General features: G+C 37.9%; 1 protein-coding gene across 8 annotated transcripts in view; it reads left to right on the top strand.

The window, feature by feature from the left end:
- The window catches only part of SOX6 (SRY-box 6), a 374,497-nt gene that overhangs the window by 265,568 nt on the left and 85,832 nt on the right, over positions 1–23,097 (top strand). For 5 of the 8 annotated variants that reach the window (XM_017726583.1, XM_017726581.1, XM_017726577.1 and 2 more), the window contains 2 exons: positions 8,802–8,925; positions 17,187–17,266. In XM_017726583.1, the coding sequence (XP_017582072.1) occupies positions 8,802–8,925; positions 17,187–17,266 (204 nt within the window). The remainder of the gene's footprint in view (positions 1–8,801; positions 8,926–17,186; positions 17,267–23,097) is intronic. The other 3 variants (XM_017726582.1, XM_017726580.1, XM_008644238.2) reach the window with 1 other exon arrangement.

The following is a 23,097-nucleotide window of genomic DNA, read 5'->3' as shown; positions in this document are numbered from 1 at the left end:
TGCTCGAGTGTCAGGATCCTCTGCAGAAAAGGCAGCAGTGCAGTGTGGTTTTATATCTGAGCTATAGCTGTTGCTGGAATTTTAATACCTAAAGTTGGATAAGGAATACCCAGTGCTCATTTTAAACATTTCCTGATTTTCTGCCTTATTTTACCTTTCTAATGATTTTGTTCTTTCACAATGTTTTTGTAGATAAATCGTAAATGCTGTAGAAGGCTGAGAAGCCCATAAAATCGACCTGAGCGAGACAGTTGTTGTAGGAAGCACGCAGGCTGTACGAATGTCACTGGAAGTTTACAAACTCTGATGCTTGCTCCCAAATTTGCAATAATTACCATGTACCAGCAGTGGCAATCACCTCAGTCATACTGTGCAAACACACCTTGGATCCTTTTCTGAGTAAAGATGGTCAGATCATGTCAAAATCTGAGGAATCCTAGGAAGAGATGGAACAAATTAATTTTTGCATGCAATCAGTATTCTGATTTGACTTTGATCTCTAGACTCAGAAGTTTTCTGCATTAAGCTAGTTCTCCACATAATTGCCTTTGATAACCCTTTGTGTTTCGATCTAAACACTCCATAAACATCATATGATTTCTGGAAGTTATCTAGGTTACTATTCTGCATTAAATATCTTTCAAAAATATACAGGAGCAGGAATATTCTCACTGGATATGAATAACTCCTTTGACCTAGTCTCTTGAATATTATGCATTTAGGCTTGAGGAAAAATAGCAACACTTGCCTCTCCTTCTCTTTGAATTAATTCTTCTTTATAATAAATAACAGTAGAAACCAGCCACAGGATTGGGTGGGATGGGAAAGGCATCTCCTTTCACACCTGGGCCTCACCTCCGCCCTTGTATCCTGCCATTATGAGAGTGTTGGAGGGCTAAACTGTGAAGTGCTGGCATGGGTCTGCTCAAAACTGCCTCCTGATTTTCCAGCAGAGCATGTGCCTTGTTAGCCATAGCTCTGCACCTCGGGTGGCTCTCGGTACAACTGTGTGGTGAGATGTGAAAGTTGCAAGCAGCAGATTGAATGGAATTGGTTCATCTCCACCATGCATCATCACTTCTGCCACTGGAAAAGAAATCTGGGCCTCTTTGAGAGTCCTCCTGTGTAAACTGTAGGTGTAATACTCTCTCCTGAATGGGTCTTTGAGCTTGAATTAATTAATACTTGTAAAGTATGTAGTAGATCTAAGTCCTTATGTAGTGATATTATAATGTAGTTACAAATCTTGGAACATCAGTGAAAATATAGAAAGCTTTAAAAACACTATGCTGCTCAGGACAAAATTCTTCCCACAGTGAAGAAAATGCCAGAACTCCTATGTTTTCATTGGTGCCCTTCCCAGTTTCAGTTATATTCTGTATTTGTTTAAATATGTTCTATTTTGTTGCACCTTTATTTACCTCTACAGTGCAGAAGGATTTTTGATCGGAGGCATTGAAAGACTTTTTTTTTATTCCTACCTCTGCTGGAGCTTCTCTTTAAAGTGAAAGACAATTATTCCTTTAGTAGCCATCAGTTTTGTGGTCTGACATGGCTTTTTTATACTGTACATTGAGGAAATTAGTTTCATGTTAATAACTAGTGATGGTTAGTATTAAAAAAAAAGAACTCTGTCTCGAAAAATGTGTGCGGAGAAACTGCTCAAAAGCACCAATAGCAAACACAATTTTTAAAGCATCTCTTGCTCTAAATATTTCCACAAACAGGAAATTTCAATGTACTCCAAAAAATCTTGCACATTTTGATATCACCATAAAAACATAGCTAATAAGGGATTTCTAACATAATTTATATTTAGATTTGAGCTGAAGTAATGGAGCTTTCGTGTATAAAAAATATCAACAAGTATCATTAGGCTGCAATATTTTTCTTATTTTGGCATGAATAAGACAAGGTGCAAATGAGAAACATACATCTTCACTAGTCTTCGGAAACATCTGAAATAATTGACTTGCTCAGTCTTCTGTGATGGCTTGGTGACCACTAACTGTGACAATTTGCATAATAGTCAACTCTTCACTTCTGTAGAGATAACTGTTTGTATCTGATTAAAATTCGGACTGTTTTAGTTCTCTTGACTTTTCCAGAAGTTGCAGTAATAGAGATTTGCTGTTATGCTTTAACCAAACAAATGCACACATGGGGATAACAATATGCTGAGTTTATGCAGATTTTACAACACAAATCTGAATAAAATACCCACTAATAGACCCTTAAGGAGTAATAAACACACATGAATTTTCCTTAGTTGCACTTTAAAGTGATTTTAACATACTACTAGACCTTAACAATAATATTTAATTGACAAGATTATGCATTTGTATGGATTGAAAAGGTGGTAGATCTCTAATTCCAAATGAACTATAAATTCACTTTTGCATAACATGTTTTATTTATTTCTCTATAGCAGAGATGTTCTCCATCCCTCCTAGTGAGAGTTTCTTAAAATACAGACAATTTAAATAGATTTAATTACCATTTATCATACTCCTAACTTCATGAGATCATCTTTAGTTGAATTCTATATTTCCAGATAGTTAAGGAGCTAGATAAAAACAGGGCAACATAATGAGAAGCTAATAGGAATGAAATTATATCTAGTGTTTGAAACTATTCTGTTTTCAGTGATGTTGGCAGTATTTTTCTGTTGCTTCCTTCTTGATTTCCCAAGTAATGGGAATGGAATTTAAGTTTATTTCATTTAAAGTTTCAAAGTGGTGAGGAAAAAACATAATAAAAAATAAGAATTCTCTGTCTTACTGTATGGTCATGGTTGCAATTTTCACATTAATGTTGTGGTCACTGCCATAGACTTAAATCTCCAAATCATGCTGATGCATTGGACAAATGGAAAAAAATGATAGGGGAAAAGAAAGAAAATAGCAGTTATGTCCCTTTACAAAGTCAATAGTGGGCTACATATTTTTTCCATAGTATTTCCAGTCTGAAATATTCTCACTTTGTTAGTCTGTGGTATCTTCTTTAGAGTCTATTTGCCAACACTTCCCCTGGGATCCCATTGGCAGACATTTTCTTTGCGGCTCTCGTACTTTCACTGAGAGGAAACATTTTTCAATTAGACTGTAGATAATTAGGCAGCAGATAAATTAGAACATAATATACATCCCTATACAGAGAGATCTCCAGTGGTTCTGTATTGTTAGCGGGAGCAGAAAGTAGTCTCTGAATGATTTTCAATGTGGGAGCTATATTGACATGATTTCCAGTGTCCTAGCTATGACACAGTGACTGGGGGATCACTTTGGGTCTGCTGGAGACCATCTTTCTCCTATTGCCTTTCCTCCTCATGCAGAGTCACAGGTGCTTCCCTGGGATTATTCACTAGAGGAGATTTCTCACTGAATTGTTTGGGTCCACTCTCACATATTTTCTTTACGTTAGGGAATGTTGGGCATTGATGGCCATTAATTCAAAGCCTGGGGACTTTATCAGTTACATTTCTGAGCCCAAAGCAAAAGGCTGAGCCACACTTGCACACAAAGTAGCCAGATCCTTCATGACTGAACTGGACAGCTAACCCAGCCTTATGGTCACTTTGCTTCACCAGAACAGCACAAATAAAACAGCCACACCATTCAACTGTAACCAAAGATACTTCCAAAAAAAAAATTATAGTACAATGCTTCTGCAGCTATTCTAAATAGATAATTTCTGGGACCATGATGGGGCTCAGTGATGGCATGAGTTCATTATGATGTTGACAGAGTTGGGGAGGAGATTTAAGCTCAAGCCTGCAGAAATCTTAGCATGTAGTGGCTTTTAAACATTTACAAAGTTCCTTTGACTTTCACATATGAAGTTTTCATAAAAGAAGTCCCTACTTCTTTATGCAACATGTTTGTGTTCTTGCAGCACCCCCCAATTGACTTAGTCAAAATAAAATTTAAATTATTAAAGCTTCTGATATTTCTTCTCTTACAAAAAACAACAAAGCCCAACAGTAGTTATTGAAATAAACAAAAATCTAACTGTGATATCAAAGTAACAGTGCCACGTATTGCATAGAGACTATTTAAAATGCAGCTGATGTAAATACATATCATATACAGGATATTTAAAATCTTGCACTAGTAGTTCTGGGAGCACAAACACTTCTCTCAGTGCCATTAAGACTTATTTTAAAATGAATCAACCTAAAATATAACCTGTTGAGCTATCAGTTACGGCCACTATGTTCTATCATATAAACATATTTTGAGCAGTCTGAAAATGCCCATCCTTACAAGTTATATTGCCATTACCTGGAAATCTATTACAATGTAGTTTCTAAATGAGAGACTAGAAAATTTCCAACGCAGTTTTACTATGGAAATTCAAAGCTCAGTGAGGACTTAGGTTAAAGTAGTCTGCGTGTACCAATTACTCAGGAAGTTAAAAAGTCTTAGGTAGAAATTAAAATTTAAACTATGAAAAGTCCAAAGCTCCCTGTGAGCAACTTAGGTTCCCACAGAGGCTGCAACTTCACAACAACAAAAGGTTCTGTTCATCCTGTACTAAAGAAAAAAGTCAATTCAAAATTCAAAGATTGGTTTCTCAGCTAACTTGTGTTGGAGTAGTCTGTTAGATTCAAAACCAATCTCAAGATTTCCACAGTTTGAGAACAGGGTCCAGAGATTTAATTGGTTGAAGAAGGGGATGGCAATGGTTTTAAATAGCCATGCTGAATTATTGTAGGCAATTAGAGGATATTTAGCCACTTACATTGCTTTATACTAGTGCTGGATGTAAGAAAAAAGAAAAAAAGCTTTAAAGAAGGGATAAAATATTATAAAGGTTGTGCTTTCTCTCAAAAAGATGGCACTTTTTACTGAAGTAGATTGTGCAGAGAGAGGCAACTTGCAAAGTTTGATCTTCTAAAGGGAGAGGAATTCATCTGCCATTATAGGGTGGGATTACTTCTGCTCTCAAAACCTGTGATCCTCACAGCTAAGCAGAAATGTGTGAGCTGCGTCTTTGCTTGCAGTGCTGCCACCCTTTTCTCTGAATGCTTTTATTCTCTACTTGCAATGTTAGTTGTTGTAGAGGCAGCTTTGGTTTTTAAAGACATAACTCTTCTTCCTTCTCAGTCTCACTAAATGTGCTGTGCTCCTTATCCAAAAGAGGCAGATCGTTTTAATTCAAAGCATTATTTTTGCACAACGTATCACTTTGGCTTACATTTTCCATGCACAACACTAACTATCAATGATTCTTTAACAAGGAGGATTGTTCAGCCAACTTCTGACATTATCACTCACAGGACTGTGGGACAAAGCACTGCAGATTTGCCCAGCTTATCAAACAGGCCACCAGCTTTTATTATTTCAGGGAGAATCAAATTGGAAGTTGCTTCTTGAACTAATCAGGGCTGATTTGCTCTAAAGTTGCTTCCTGACTTAGATCTCAGGCAAGGAAGTGCTGTAATCAGTTCCCAAGGGCCGTCAGAGTTGTGATGGGATATTAAAGGAATGGTACACTACCTTTCAAGTGTTCCCTAATCTCGGCAGATTTCTGTGTTTAACACAGTTAAACCTGAGCTTGCTCTATAGAAACAAAGATTAATTTTATGAGGTAGCTTTATATAAGAGTTGAATTTACTTGATGTAGCAGAACTGAATTGTGGAGAGAATATATTCAGGTTTCCTCCAGGGTTTATATAATCAGTTAAAAATATAGACTGGCAGAATTGTTCAAAATCAAACATACGCTACCCATAAAAAAAACCAAAAAACAAAAAACAAACAACCCCTCCAAAAAACCCCTCCAAAAAAACCCCCCAAAAAATCCAACTTCATGAAAGAGAAAATGAGTCCCCCTGAGTGTCTCTGCATATTAGCCCATAGCATGGGCTCTGCCAAGTTACTCTCTGACTGACTGCTGCAGATGCTCTTTCTCAAGTATTCTGAGTGAGATCTTTAGTGCAAGTCTTTGGGGACAAACAATAGCACCTGTTCCTCACAAGATAGCAGCCCAGTTAGTCCATTCATGTATCTTTAATGAAGCTCTGGGGCAGATGGCAAAAAATGGCATCATCAACGACTTAGCACAGAGGAGACAAAAGGGGAAAGTGCCAATCCAACAATACGCTATTTTTACAAATGGGAAGAGACAGAGTCAGAGTGTTTCTTGGGCATCTGCTCCCGTCTTGGTTTTCAGAAAGACCTGAGGAACATCTCAGCAATTAAAATTTCTGGGCATGTAGCCGATTTTATGAAGTACACCAATCAACCCCTCCTCCCAATTCCTCCCCCCTCAGTAAAATCAAACCCATCACTTTCATAATAATAAAACTCTGAGGAATAGAAATTGTCAAAAATTAAGGAGTTAACTGGATTTTTTGCATTCATTTTATATATTTAATAATTCTGTGATCAGTGGTACTTTTACATTCTCTTCCTTTTCAGTGTTTATTCATGCTTTTCAATTGACCTGTGCTCAAAATGGACACCCATGTATATAATAATTCTGTGTGAAACCAACACTTACATAAGAATACTATTTCATATGTGCCAGAGGGAAGACCTGTGGTAGGGAATGGTGGCCATTCAGCATGAACTTTTTTCAGTCTGTAAAAGTCTCTTAATTGTAAATCCAAACTTACAGCCTAAATGTAACCTTTAGTCAAAGTTATGTTGATTACACAGACTGAAGACCTGCTCCTGAATTCAGTAGGAAGAATAGCAGATAGCCAGAACCTGAAATGGTAATTCCCCACACTTACAGAAGTGCTTTTATTTGAGACTTTAAACAAAATCTATATGGCTGAGTAGATCAAAATCTACAGGAATGTATCATAGGATTTGGTTGTGATATGTTTCAAATTACCTTTATGACACAACAGAGTGAAATATTGCTGTGGGTATGTTTGCACCTGCACTTAAACCATAGCACTCTGATCTCTTCTGTGTCTTGTGAGATTGTGTTGGAGTCTTGCACCTTTGCAGCCCCATGTAAATACTTTATGTGGGGGATATTTCTTAAGATTTTGGCTCCATTTGAATAGATGTTAATTAGGAACTACTGCAAATTTTTGCAAGTTGTATTGCACTGAATCTCTTCCCGTACAGTTGCTTCTATCAGACAAAGCCTATGGTTTTCCTTTGCTGTACTCCTGTAGAGCCAATGTATAGAAATGCCATGCAGCAAAACCAGAATCATTTTATCAGAGCTAAATGCCTGTTCTGGGCACATGGGGATCAACTACAGTCTGACCAAGTTTAATGCATAACCTAAAACACACAGCCAGGCTTACCTCAGCTAAAATGAGAGAAATAGCTGCGTAAAGCTAGTTTCCTTCACGCCCCAGTGCCATAGCAGTAATTGCACAAAGACCTTTTTATTATAAGTTGATTTTCCTGAGGAATGGATTCAAAAAATACTGTAAAGTGTTTATTTTTTGCTTGACCTTTATTAACCTCCATCTTAGGGCTTTCCCAAGAGAAGAGTTGTTGGTAAATTAACCCTCATAGATACACACAGTAGCATTTCTGCACTGCATCAATGGTTGTGAAAGTAATGGGGATATGACAAGAAAATTTAGTGCTATTTAAACAATGTCATAGGTCAACATATGGGATTTGACCAAAAAAGTTTTTTAGGAATTAAATGCGAAAAATTGCTTGAAGTGTACTTTAGGTTTTTAATAGTATTTAATTCCACCAATTTATGGTAGGATGAGGGAAAATTATTTTTTTTCTGCCTAAACCCCCAATTTTTTCCTACATTTACCAGCTTTGATGTATAAAGCATTATATGTTTGCTTAACTGCTAATCAGAAAAATCATAGTCAAACCCTTGGGTACTTCTGAGGTTGAGGAATGATAGATAAAAACGCTTTGAGATCTTAGCCACAGTCTCTGAAACACAGGTACTGTAACTTAAGGAAATTACTATGTGGATTTAACAGGCATCATGCTATCACATAATTCTCTATCTGTTGACTACAAATGCTAGTATAAGGTGAAGAATTTTTTTCCTTGTGGAAGTTTGTGGTTTTTTTATACATCTATTACAGTCAAATTAAATTTGATATAGGAGGTTTTGTTCTGAAATGGTCTCTGAATGCAGCTCTATGATTACCAAGCTTCATGATAGTGCATAAAGCTATAAAACTGCTAAGACAGACAAGCAATTTATATCTTATAGTGAGGTGTGTGTGGCAGAGTATGTTAGTTTATTTAGGAGCCAAGATGTTGGAGCCTTAAATCTTAAGAGTTGTGGTGTTGACTAGAAGACTCTTTAGTACAGTGGTGAGATTTTGAAATAACATACCTGAGCTGTTGGTATTTATGTGAACAATACCCTGTTGTAAGATCTCAGAATTAAAATTACCCTAAGGTTACTAAAATTTGAACATCAAAGTAGATACTGCAGCGTTAGGTCGCTTCTAAATGCTTGTCACTGTGCTGTCTGTGACCAATGATGAGAAAACTTGTGAAAAATTAATAGAAACACATACCACACTACTTCTAAAAAAAAACTTGGTATGTTTTGTACCTTTTTTACCTTGTGCCAGAACAGGGAATATTAAAAAAAAAAAAAGTGATAGAGAGCCAGGAAGAAGTAGGGAAATGTGCAGTTCACTGAGACTGTTACACCTTTGACACTGAGGGAAAACAATGTTTGTGAGGTCTTTGATGTGATAATGTGAATTTGGCAGGGATTGCATTAAGGCAAAGGTTCTGTGGGACTGTGTGAACGCAAGAACACTATCAGTGCTGGAGAAATACCTGTCAAGACAAATTTGTGCTATTTCTGATCAGAGGCTCTCTTCTGTTTAGCAGGTTCAGGGTCACATGCCTCCGCTCATGATCCCAATTTTTCCACACGACCAGCGGACACTGGCAGCGGCTGCTGCAGCACAGCAGGGATTCCTCTTCCCCCCAGGAATAACTTACAAGCCAGGTAAGCTCACAGGGATATGAGGCTAATGCACATTTTAAGACATTAATGGGAGCTTCTCGTGTGATCTGTCTCATACAGATGATACACAACAGGCATAGCTGGTTGGAAATCAGCTTTCACAACTCCACTTGGAAAAAAAATTTCTGGGTTGAAGGAGGTGGATGGACTATTGGTTATTGAACATCATGATTTTTTTAAACTTCATTTCCACAAAGTCATTTGCTTTAAATATAGTGGCCCACTTACCTAGCAATTTGCATCTTGTCTGCCCTGTACAAAAGCTACATGTCTTTAATTAATTCTGGTATCTTCAGTATATTTGTGTTTTGTGTCAAAATTCTTACTCTTTTGTTTGATTTCAATCTAGTTAATAAAAGGTTTCAGTAGTTCAGTTCCAGTCATCATTCAGACTCCTAACAGGTCACATAACCTTGCAGTGAAATATGTTTCGAGATGATTTAGCAAATGTTATGATTTCTTTCTTTTTTTCCTCTGAGTTTACAGGACTCCTGGGGAATTCAATTAGGGATATAATGGTTTGAAGCTACTTTCAGAGCCTCCTTGTAAACAGGGCTTTAAATGTTTAAAGACACTTTGCCAAAGGAATTCAATGTAGGAAGATAGTTAAGTAAATAAAAGTCAACCTTATTTTCATTTGTACATTCTTTGTAAGTGACCTCAGTCCAGAAGCAGCAACCTTATTTTGCTCATTAATAGTATTCTCTGTCAAGCTGCCTTTAGCATATTAACCTGATAACTAATAACTACAAAACATAAATACCAGTTTATTTTTTTTATTCATTAAATATGAAACGTACAAAGTAAAGCATTGATCCTGTTCCCACTGATGTTAGTGGTGCTTTTGCTGTTGACTGCAACAGGAACGGGGTCAAATCCAAAGTAAAGCCTCATAATAGATGATGTAAACAGCATGCTAATTAAAAGCCAGGTTGAACCTAGAATCTTTTCTAGCAAGTTTACTTAATATTGGATGAAGTGAGGCCAAGCAGGATTTCAGCAAGTATTTCCGTTTGTCCCACTCCCTTCTGCCTCTTTAGTCCAGAGACGTTCCCCTTTAAACACAGATTCTCTGTCTAATTATCTTATTTTCAGATTTTAAAATCCCAAAGTTGTTTTCCGATTTGACAAACTGGTGCACTGTATGCTGGAAGCAGTTACTGGTGTTCTGAAAGGCAGATAGCTCTAGATGGCACAGGATGAGGATTATTCACACATGTCACTACCTCACAACAACTAGGGGCCAAAGACAAAGGGTTGCCAGTTTTGGAAATTGCCTACAAAACCCTGGCTATATCTTAGTTCTCACAGACAGGAGAAAGCACATGCTTTCCTTGCTTTTCCAATTTTAATCTGAGATGTTTTCTGAGTAGTGACTGTTAGTGACTAAGCTGTTGGTTGTGCTGCCCCCTGAAAGGCGTTATGTTCAATCATGTTGTTTTAATTTTGGCTCTGTAGACTTCTTGGTACAAAAAGGACTTAGGAAGAAGAGTACCAGTATGTTTTCCTGAACATGACCAAATTTCTGCACTTATTCCAAAGTGTTCCTCAAGGTACCTCTCTAACTTGATCCTATTGGCCTCCTAACAGGAGCTGATGTGGTCTTAGGGCATTTTCTTACTTTCCAGAATGTAGAAAGAGAGATGCGTAACAAAAGTTAGAAGAATGAAATGCAAGAAGAAACCTAGGCCTAGATATCTTGCTACACAGTGAAGCCATTGGCTGGTATGTTAGTGGTGTAATTCCAGAAGATGTTAGTAAAGACCAGAAGTTACAATAATCTTATTACCATCAGTGGATTTAAAGAAATTATAATATTTATATCTTTAATATAGCTATTAAATTCTACTGTATGTGTGGCAAAGGTAGCCGGGCAGGTCAGTAGCTTCTGTCAGAGACACATCATGATAAAAAAAAGTGCTGTAACTACACTTGGTATTGATTAATTCCTATTTTTGGCACTCTCGGCACGGTAGTTAAGGAATTAATGAAACTGGAGATTAAGCTATACTCTTTCATAGAGAGGGTTCTTCAAAGTCATTTCTGAGGAATATTTATGAACTCGACTGCTACTACCTGTACTCCTCTACTTTTGTGAGAAATGAAACTTTTGCCTGCAGAACTGTCAGTTTAGACTTGCTTGTACCTCTGAGGGAAGACAGGAGATAGATTAACCCTTCAGACACTTAAAATTTTCTTTTAGGTTGCCTGTTTATCTTCTATTTCATTTCACTGCAGTTCGATGTCGGCAAGACTGAGTTTTGACCCTGCCAGTTTCCCTTGACATTCAGAAAACACAGTGAGAGGCATTTCAATAATAGGAGCAGTGGGGACTAGGTACTTTTGAAACTGACTGTGTCATTTAGGGAATGTCAAATATTGTGTGTGCAGTCACTTAATTTTCTTTGCCTGCAAAATGGGCTAGATATAAGCCGGCCCCAAAGTGGGAGCAGTGCATCAGTGTTAGTGACAGGACAGTGACAGGACAGCCAAGATGAGAAGTCCTGCTTTGATGTACAAGCAGGGGTGTGATTATGTGTCCATGCAGAAATGTCTTCCTGGGCTAAATTGGGAAACAATATCATGGCTGTTTAGTTCAATGCCAAGGTAGCAGTTACTGAATCCTGTTGCAAATTTGCACACAAACACCAGGCCTTGCAGGAATAAAATGGTATTCTTTAACAAAATACACTAATTCATACCCTCAACTGAAGGTCCTGTAGAAGAGAAGAAAATTTATTAGGTTCTGAGGCCCTTCCAGTACACGTCTTGCTGCTCATGAACTTCTGAGCTCAGCAAATCATTATGAACAGAAAACTCAAGGACTTACAGATATACAGCTATGATAAAGCCTGACAGGAGAAAGTTTCCTACTGCCTGGCAGAATCTATAAGACTGAGATGGCTCCCTCCCCCCCAATATTTGCAGCTTTAGGAGGTGAAACACGCCAAAGTTAGCAAGTGCTGATGACAAGTAATAATTGCATTAGAAAAAAAATCCCCAAAGTCCCATGCTTCCTTATGTATCTCAAAGTCATGTAATATAATTTTCCGGCATGGTAAGTACTAATTGAGAAATCAGAGCTGCATAGACCACCTAATTAATTTTTTATACATATTTCAGTATTTATACTGTATACCGGATTAATTAAACTTTAGGGCGCTGTGCATCTCAAATGACTGTTGTGACTATTGACCTGCAGGCGCTTGACGAGCCTCGTAGAGTACCTGGTTGTGGGGGTTGCCACTTATTCCAGTGGGAAGCTGAGAGTGGCAGCTGTTAGGAAGCTAATACTTGCCCAGAGATGCTAAGCAGTTAATAGAATTATTTTGCATTCCGAGTACAGCAAAGCAACTATGCTGGCTTTCTGAGTGTGACCACTACACTTACTGCTTGGAACTGGTGGGCAGCATGGGTACCATTATACCTCCTCTCACACTGCAAATTTCCCTTCATTTAGCCAACCACATGCGTCCGGAAAAGCTTAGTGGGCTGGAGTATCCTTGAATGAGATTAGTACGTCCCCTTTAGTGCCCTGGGTCAAGAGGACAAGACAGTGAGTAGGATGAGGAAGATAAGGATTAGGAGGGACAGCTCCCTCCTCCATCTTGCAGTGACTAAAGTATTACTTCCATCAAGTTTTGTGACTAAGAGGTAATAGGAAAGTAGGAGGATGATGGAGTAAAGATATAAATCAATGCTGGGTAGGAGCCAGACCATAAGTTAAGCAGAGTTCAAACAGCAGAGCTATGGCTTCCTCTAAGCAGAGAGTGAGAAGGTCTTATGCCAGGTGCATAATGGCAGCTCGTGAGATTTGAAAATACTGGAGAGTATCTCTGGAAAAGATTATTGCAAATAGAGACATTGAGTAGAGTAAAACTCAATTTAGACAGGCTTGTTGAGTGATATGCTGCAGTGTATTTTCAAAGCTTTTTTTTGTATTTCACACAAGAATGATATATAGCCCCTGATTAGAATGGCTAGTTCTCGGAATGTCCCTTATCGACCTATCTAGGTCATTTGGCTTTATACACAAAAATAATTACAGGAGATTTTGCTATGCTGCAATGCAACATGAAAGTGGAAACTGTTTTCCTAGGCTGGTGGCAGAAACAGAGTCAACATTTTGTCCTGTTGCTAGTTGCGCTAGAGAAAGTAATATTATTAGGGAAAGCATGACAAACGAAACTGTCAGGCTTATTGTCATCAGGCTGGACTTCAGAACGTTCCAATACTGTGAAATATTTGTCATCAAACTAATTAAACTCCTTGATTACTGTAGCTAATCCACATAACTCACATAATCTTAGATGTGCCGGATTTCTCTGATATCTGACATTGCAATTTCCATTTGGAACAGGTCTTTCAGAAATTTTTCCTAAAGCCGTAAGGTGGCTTAGATTTTCCATATCCAAGTATTCTTTTTTTCAGTAGGCTGCTCTTCCTCCTGGCAGGTGAAAACAGGAAGCACACACCAAATCCACTGTGTACTGGGTTGGCTGTCTTTGCATGGCTTCATGAGTCCTGTTTCTAATGGAAATTCCCCAGCACTGAGTTAAAACCTGTCATGTGTCCCCTGTTGGAACAAGGAGTTTATAACCTCAGGATTTGCTGTAGCAATCGTATGTGCCTCAGTCCTAAACATTGATGTAAAAGCTGGAAGTGATGGTAGGCAGCTGGATATTTGTCAGGTGGGACTTTGCACCGAAATGTGCAAATTTCATAATTTTGCAAATATTACATGCAGACAGACAATTGTAGGGGAAACTGGTTTGGCTGCAACATGAGAATGGCAACAAGGCAGAGTTGCAGCAAACCCTGCTCAGGACAAAGGCATAACTGAGGCAGTGCCATCACCCACAGGAGATGCTCCAAAGTATTCCCTTAGCCAGTGACCTCTGTTAACAACTTCCTCAATCCTGATGGCTCTGGACAAGCAAAATTCATGCGCTGTATGGGAATACCGCAGGAGTGGCCATCTCTATCCCTGCAGAATCCTGACAGCAGCTGAGGTATTCTTTCCTCAGCCTGTTCATTATGCCTAGAAGGATAGGGCCCTGGAACTGCTGATCGCTTGCAGCTCTTCCAACTCCATTTCCTCTCATTCTGTGAGTGAAGAGACAGATTTTAAGTCACAACCCCAAAATGGGGGAAACATCATCAAGCCAAAAGCTTTGTAACTCACACGAGGAGATTCAGCTTACGTCTTACAACTGTGTTTTAGGAAAGATGGGTAATAAAGCACCACCTTTCCCCTACTCTGGGTCTCACAAAAACCAGACATCCTTCTTTCCTTACAGCTCACAAAGCCTTGATCTGGAAGGTGAGTCTATACACCCTATAAATAAAGTCTGCTAAGCTTCATCTCTTCATCCAAGACAAAAAGAAACATTTACATTACTTCTGTGTAGAATAACACAGCACAATTGCTCACTGCTTTTATTCATTTGGAAATGTTGCTCAACCTGACAAACGAAACAGAAGTCTGGCATAATTTTCCATGGCTTGTAAACACCAATTTATATATAAACAACAGCAGCCAAATGTAAATAGACAATCAGCACAGCAAGGAGATTGAAAAGATCAGTTTGCAAAACATGACAGATTTTCTTCTTCCAGCATTCTTCTCACTCCTGGTTATCAAAGGCCAGCACACACCAGTACCTAAGGCAGACCTGTTTGAACATGTTCTCTTGCCTTTTGTACAAATTTAAAAGAAGGGATCCTCACGCAAGCATTTCAAATCAAGAAACAAATTTGAAAAAAATTGCTACAATACATTGACTGATTTCTTGCCAAGACGGCTATGGAGGAGCTTCTTGATCCATTCTTGCACTGAGAAAATGAGAGGGGGAATTATGTACCTGTGTAATTAAAAATTAAAACCAGAGCATTCTTTGCATGCTCAGTTTGCTCAAGGGAGAAAGACATACCTTTGCTCTGCTTTTACTCCTCAGTGTCAACAAAGTACTCCAGAGCTGAAGGAGTATTAATTTTTCTTCCCAGCACAAAGATGCTGCTGACATACCAGGACTTAGTCATAATTTAACACATTAAAATGAGGGTGTAAAGGGACAGTATTTGGTTTTAATAACAGATAAATGGCATAACTATAAAATTATTCTTCTTCCTGCAACAAAACACAGTGCTGTAGCCAGCAGGTGAGCAAGAGAACACTACAGGGTGTGGTGAAGATACTATTAAATTAACTGTGAAGCCAAAAACTCTGTGTGTGCGTGTGTGCGCGTGTGGGTATAAAATATCTGGCTATTTCAAACCATAGGAGCATGACAGCTGTGAAAAAGGAGTGCCGCAGGGAATTCTTTTAGAGTTTGGTTTTTTTTAAAATATGTTTGACATGGAAAATGTTTTAGTACAAATAAAGCAACTGGTATTGAACTTAAAAAGTGTATGCGGAGGGGGAGGGAGAAAGAAGAGATTGCTGTGTGGAACAGGGATGAATAATTCATGATATTTAAAGAAAGAATGCCTCCGAAATGTTCTGCAAGGCAGTCCATGCTGATAAGTCAGATGGTTATTCCCCCCCCCCCCCCCATTTAAAGCATCATTAATTCAACATCTTTGTGATTTTTTTTTTTAAAACCTTGTAAGGTATGTCTGAAAGAAATGTTATTTAACTTAGATTAGGATCTTATTTATTCAGATAATTTCATATAAATATCAAAGAGATGAGTGGAATCATTTAACCATAAAGAGACAGCTTTAGTACTTTAAGAAAATAATCTAGAAGTTTCTTTTTGGTTTTGTTTTTTAAAGAAAAAGAAACCCCAACATCGTTGCACACTAAAATCAGCCTCATGGAATGGGGAAAACAAGAGGAGATATTTTGAACATTACTCCATAGGACACCAGTACAATATAGTGTTAGTGAATGCATTGTAGCAGAGCTCCATATGCAATCAGAATCCAATTGTTACTGGACTGTGTACAAGCACATACTGTGCTCAATGGCCTGATGAGGTATTATGGATATGATGCAAAGAGACCTTGTGGATTAGACATGTACAATTTATTAAAAAAGTGAAACAACTGAACATTTTAACTGAGCTGGAGACAATAGAACTTCAGGTGGTAAAAAGAAAGAGTTTTGAGGAATCTGGTGACTGCAAAGACTTTAGCTATTGCTATATATCTGAGGGGGTTGACAAAAAAAATCTAGTTCTTGGAATGTCCTGATTATATTATATTGGATTTCAGTATTTTCCCTCACTGCTACATTCTGCTTTCAGCATGGAAGAGTTTGTGTAAAGTAGACTGATTATTGTAAAAATATAAAAAAAAGTACAGCCTCTTAAAATGTAGTTTACAGATTGTATATAAAACTGATTTTAAATAAGTAGCTGAAGCCAAAGTGATATTGCATTAAATCACCGTTACTTATCCATCACTGTATTAATTTTTATATTACAGATTACACTGCTAAGTTATTTCAGCCTTCTTTCATTCCTTACGTTGACTGAGTCCAAATGGCACTGTGTGATGCACATCTATGGGAACACCCATAGATGCTATAAGACATGATGTTACAATACTTTGGAAATTTTAGTACCTGAATCTTCATGTAGCCAAGCACCTGTCTAATCTGTCGACTTCAGTAGGCCCTCAGACCTAAGAGAAAATTAAAATTGTATTTCAAGCTATATTAAAAGGTGATTTAATTTTGTTTTTTTCTATGACTACCTTAAAGGAGTTGTCCCAAGATAGGGAACCCCAAAGCAAAACAAGAAATGTCAACCAGTGTTGAGCCAGCTGGGTACCTTTCCCAGGAGCCACTCGACGCTGAAAAGACATCACCTTGCATTAAACAGGACTGATATTTCTTGAGTTATAACAGATTTCTTTTTTGTTAAGAAACACGTCGTGAAAACTACTTTTTTCTCTGGGAGCCACTGGGGTTTTCTGGGGTATCTTATCTGTGTGGCTGTGGCTGTGAGGTCTATTTTGTGCCCAGGCTTCCACGCTTGATTTGAACATTCACTTTTGAAAATGAAAATCACGAGTATCATATTTATGTTTTGCCAGTTTGCCTACCAGCTATCTGCTAACAAAAAAAGTTCCAAGGGAGCATGGCAAGTCTCTGCCCAGCGAAGCCTTTTGTTTTTGCAGATGTTTAGGCTTAGAGGAGTTCTGTGGAGCACAGGCAATCCTAGGGCCTTGTTTGCACTTGTCTGCTGCTATTCTCTGCTCACTGTCTGAACCTGCACGCATTGTTCTCCCGACAGGTGATAACTACCCTGTGCAGTTCATTCCATCAACAATGGCAGCTGCTGCTGCTTCTGGACTCAGCCCTTTACAGCTCCAGGTATGTGCCAGAACAAAAAAATGTGGGATCGAAGCCAGCATTTTAGGGGAAAACTGCTAACCAGCTGTATGCTAAATAATAGCCTGAATGTTAAATAATTTTTGAGCACAGCCCAGGAGGATTAACACCTTATGTACATACAGTACAGCAACATGCAGCCAACCTTGATACTGTGAGTGAAAGACATTGTCTGTGTGTTTTATACTGGCAGTTAATGGTATTTTTTCAATTTACTTGAACAGTTGATGGGAGATAAGTTCAAAGATCTTTTTGTACTTTATTTTCATGTGGTCTCTCCTCTGTAGCTGCAATGCACTACCTATAATTGGAGCACTCAGTGTATCCAAACAAAAGTGCATTATTGGGTTTTTCTATTTTTTCCCTTTTTTTTTTTTCAGGCAGTGTGGTGCTGACAATACAATAAATTGCAAACTCTTTTAGCTTCTGTATTTAGGTAATCTCATCCTTTCTGTGCATTAAGCTGGTCAGATGCCAAGCATGGTTAGGAGACTTAGTTTGGCCATTTATTTATTTTTGGCACATATAGAATGAAATGTTGTGAAGGAAAGATTTATGTGCCATATTATTAGCTAGCTTCTTGCGGCAAGAAGTTTTTAATTTCAGAAGAAAAGACACAACAATGTCATAAATAATGAAGAAACAGTCAAAAGCTTTCAGAGTTAAAATGTGTGGAAAGAAAGTGACAGTGAACATGAGAGGAAAAGCCATTAAAGATGCATGTAACTATTTGCAAGTAAACCTTTGAAACCCCTATTTGAGTTAGGTTAGATTTGGATTCAGAAGCAAAGTAGGAATAAATTGTGCCTGGAGTAGCAAAGTATTGCCATGCTAATAGCCAGATATCTACTTTCCTTACCTTTCTGTGATTATATTATTTTCCAGAGGGACCAAAGCATATTAAAAATCCTTTCCTCTTTACCTGTTATGATATTCTTGCCAGATTAACTTAGCGTAAGCAAAAATGGGGCCAGAACTTGCTGTTCATTGGTGGTCCAGAGCTGACAAGAAAGACTGCTTGATCTTAGGTCTGACCTAACCTACAATCAGAAATTGAAGAGAGGACATCCTGACTCTGCAGGCAAAGATCTGCAATAAATAGTTTTGGGTCATGATAATGTGATGTTAAGACTGTACCTTGGACAGGATTGAAACCAAAGGGAAGTTTCTCAAAAGGAAAAGTAGCAGGTATCCTTTGAAAATCAGTATTTGACTATTTATCGAAGCAAAAGTCTCATTAGCTTTAGTTGGGAAAATACTGCAGAAATCAGCTTTGTGAATAGAGAGACTATTTTTGCTGCCTTTGAAATGCACTAAAACAAACAGTGAACCTACTCAAGACTGCAAGGCAGGAAAGGATGAAAACTGTACCACTCTCAAAGAAATGGGATCTAAACCACAGACAGTCCTGCTTCTTTTCTTTTACATGATCCATTTGTAACTTGACCCACATATTTGCACATCAGACTTGGTCTGAATCTACAGCAATAATGCGTTTTCATTAATTTGCAGACATGATAGACTGAGTTGTTAAACATGACGAGAACAATTAGAGAGAAAACAACCAGCAAAAATGTGGTGCTAGTAAATTCAGAAATATTAAGGCTTGGGGGTGTGAATTCCCATTTAGATATATTTGCTGTAAAAGACTTTTTTGTTTGTTTGGTTCCCCATCCCCCTTTTCTATTTTGTTTGAATTTCATCTCCATGGGATTTCAAAACCTTTAATGTTTCATGGTTATAAGAGCTTAAATAACAGAGCACTTAAATGTCCGCTGATAGCTGCTCATCAGATTGTTAAAGTGCCTGAACTAAATTTTATTTACTTCTACTAGTAATATTCTCTTTGTGTCAATTCTCTGTGTTCCCTAAATGAGCACTTATTTGGGTGTGTTTGTTGGAGGGAATTGTTATACCTGATGCATCATGAAGACTGTTAGGGGTGTAGCATTTCAGCTCGTTTTTCCATCTTTGTTTCCCTTCCCCCTTCTTTCTCTGTTCCGCTTCCTTTCTTCCACGCACCCCACCCACTTATTTATTTACGTGAATACTGTGACCATGGTATCTGAGTATTTCCCAAGTGCTTAAAAATACTGATCACACAACTAATCTCTGCTTCTTTCAGCCAGTGGGAGAAATAGCTAATTCATTTGCAGGTTTGGCTTTGTTTCTACATGTGAGTGTGTGTGTAATATCCATGTTTGGAGAACCTGGGGAAGGAAAGCCATGTCAAGTAAAAGAGTTTTGCAGTAGCTCTAACATTTCAACTTTACCAGGGCATTATTATTAATTCCATTCTATAATCTGTATCCAGCTAAGGAAATTCTGCTAGCTTCAAGCTTTCTCCCCTTTTTTTCTACTTATGCTTATTTTTTTATTTGGATGATCATGCTCCAGGTAGGAGGTAGCAGCAAATTTGTCTTCTCATCTTCCTGTGTGTTAGGGCAACTTCTATGCAAGCTCTGAATCTAATAGCACAGAGAACCATTTTTTACCAGGTACATCATGTGATGATAGCAATTATTCCACAGAGGATGTTTCTCCAGGGGGCAATTTCCAGTTAATGATTTGCCTGTCTTATTCAAGCTATCAGCACATTGTTATCAAAATGTACTTTCTCTGAATTCTATATTTGTGTTCACCAGTGGATTATGTATCTCCATGAGTTAAAAAAGCTTTACAGAAATCATATACAGGAGTTTCTCAAGTAACTAGTCTGACTTTCATGGGTGCTGCATGAAAAAAATAAGAAAAAAAGTGTTCTCCTTCAGCAACAGACCAGTTGGACCCATCTTCTCTTTAGATTTCTGATCACATTGATCAGTTACTGGTAAATACCATTAACATTCACTTGTAGCTTTGAGTATCTTGCAGTAAAATAGTAACTACCACACTTTTATGCCAGCCCATGTTCCTGAATTGGTGGCTTGCTCTGCACTGGATTGGTATCACATAGCTTCTTTTGATCCGTATTCTGACCTCATGAAAGTGTCATTGACGATGTTGACAAAAAGACTTAAAACTCTCTGTTCCACACCTCCCATTGACATCTCAGCCCCATCTCAGCAGTTTCCTCAACAAATCAACCAGAGACTTAAATAATATGCATGGTAGGACCAAGCCTTGTTAGGACTCTTGGCATGAGAGGGGATTTGTTGATGAGGGAACCATTCTCTAGGTATACTCTGATCAGAAAAACCAAGATAACTCTGTTCACCCCTCCAAAACAACTGTGAGTGAATAGTTGCAGGTTTATTATCAAACACACCTGTGGCATAGAGGTGTAGGAAACAGTTCTGATACCTGTGTGTAACAGAAGTGAGATGCTTTAATTAACCAGTGTGAGCTGTAAAATCTTTTAATAATTTTCCTTTTGCTCTTCTTTACATACTTCTTCTCTGGAGTTTCTCCCCTTTCCCATTTTCCTGAACTTTTTCACAAGTTGTCGAATGGTTGCACTGATACAAACTGATTCTAGAGATGCGTGGCCAGCAATCTTGTTAAATGAGTGGACTTGATCACGAAATGGGTTTTTCCAGCTCTCATGCTGCTAGTAGCAGTAACCTAGTTACTGAGAAGTCACAGTGGTGGCAGAGGTGGCACCTCTGTCATTACTTTCAAACAAGGAATGTTACTATATGCCCTTTAATGTTTAAAAATCCCCCCTGCCTTCATTCTTACATATTTCTACAAAGCTGTCTAGGAGATGAATAAGGAAGTGTCGCAACTCTCTCAACCACGACTGATAAACTGTTGATAAAAGTGGAAGCACTACAATGATGCTGGCTGGAGTTATTCCTAAACAAAGTGAGCTCTAGGAAAAAAAGCAAAACAAAAAAGCTTTCGTTCCTAACTCTTTTTTAAACTATTTGTGTAATTTGTCCTTCAGAATTTATCGCTTATAACACTAATGAACCTTGGCGAGTCTTAACTATAGTTGCAGCTGTGTTCTTGAAACCTGAAGTTTTTATAATCCAGTGGAAAAAAAAAGAAAATTTTAACTAAACACATATTTGTCTATTTCTTTTCTGCCCTCCCATCTTATCCTGCTCCTCCATACTCTCCTAATTGCAAACAAAGTAAATGACCTTTTTTTATACTGCTGGGTGCAGATCCAGTGTACTGCTGAAGCATTGCATAGCCTGCCTCAGGGGCACAATATTAGTAGAGGGAAGGCCAAAGAATGCTATTTTTAGTTGAACAGTTCAGCAGATGGAGGCATGAATACTCATATATCTGAAGGTTGAGGGGTTTGAACCATTAATTTTGATAATGTATTTAACCCTGGGAACAATCAGAAACTGTAACTCCAAGGTTACAATGCTTTTGACCTTTAGAGAACAGAGGGCACTTGGTACAGTAAACAATATATTACATTTCTACTTATTCCAATTCTCTCACACGTATAAATTTCAGGACATAGTTGACATTTGCTTTCCTCAGCTATTTTAGTGCTGGTCCTCAAAGTAAGTCAAGAAGAATGTGCAGGAAAGAGGCCAATGTAATGCGACAGTCATGTAAATATGGCCTTTAAATAGCTAAGTCGTTAAATGTGGCCCTTTACAAAGAAATATTATTCTCAGGAACCAGAATCTGAGTGACTTATTATTGCAATGAAAAAGTTGTTTTAGTGGACGGCTGCTCCTATGGAGTCTCCTCTGTATGTTGTAACCTTAACACCATTTTTCAGCAGGGCTAAAGTGATCTGATAGTGAGAGCTCGCACTGGAGGTGATTTGGTCCCACTCTGGTACCACATCATGCAAAGTGATGTACCTGCCTTATGTCTTACTAAATGATGCATGCTCCTCTTCAACAAATATAGCAGTTAAATATCACGCAGCTTAAGTATTTCTAATTAAAATATCTCCATGTGTCAGCATATTGGTAATGTATTATTTTAATCCATTTATTTTGTTTATGAAACAGTGACATATGTTTAGATTGTGAAATATATGAGCCTTAAAAATCACTTTATTGAAGAAAATTAATTTCTACAATGCTGTCTCAGTAATGTGTTCACTCACCCAGTCAGTCACTGTCAGTGCTGCCAGTCTTAATGTTGGTTAGACACAGTTTAACAGTTTTATCTGACATAACACTCTCGGATGTAGGCAATAATAATTTTTTCAAATGCAAAAACCATGGGGTTTTCCATTCTCTTTCTTTCTTTCTTTATTTTTTTTTTTCTTTTTTAACACAGTGAAGAATGGGGATTGGGTAAATATGAGAGAGATTTGGTAAGACCAATCAAAATTAAAAACAGCTAGTTACCTTTTCAAAGTTAGACACTGCAATTTGTTTGTCAGCGGGTAGATGTTTGGGTCAGCACTGTGAGTGAGTGACTGTCAGCGGGAATTCCTACAAGACAAGTAATTTCCCTCAATGTATTACTGACAGATTGCTCACTTCTTCGAATCACTAGAGAAAACAAACTTAATATTGTTACAGGCAGAGTTTCTGTCTTCATTAGCCTTATAGAATGATTTTATCTAGCATTCAAAGACTACTGAGCTCTAGGTGGACATATTTTAACAGAATGTTCCTTATTATGATACAGTGAATAGTGGTCTAAATTAAGGGGATGGTGTGTGCAAATTTCAGCATATGGAAGTAGTAAATTACATATTTTGGTCCTTTTCTTATGTAGAAATTTAGGTTGTAGCAGAGAAAGGAGAGAGGTCAAAAGAAGATTTTATTAAGGCTCTGAGAGACCAAGCACACCCTTTAATGGAAATAAAATTAAAAATATGCCAACCTTGCAATGCTCAGGAAAATTTAATTAAAATCAATGAAATAGTTATACTTGTGCCT

Source organism: Corvus brachyrhynchos, unplaced genomic scaffold, assembly GCF_000691975.1.
Source record: "Corvus brachyrhynchos isolate BGI_N302 unplaced genomic scaffold, ASM69197v1 scaffold62, whole genome shotgun sequence".
Taxonomy (NCBI): domain Eukaryota; kingdom Metazoa; phylum Chordata; class Aves; order Passeriformes; family Corvidae; genus Corvus; species Corvus brachyrhynchos.
Note: the sequence above shows the minus strand (reverse complement) of the source record. Positions and strands in the feature narration are given on the sequence as shown.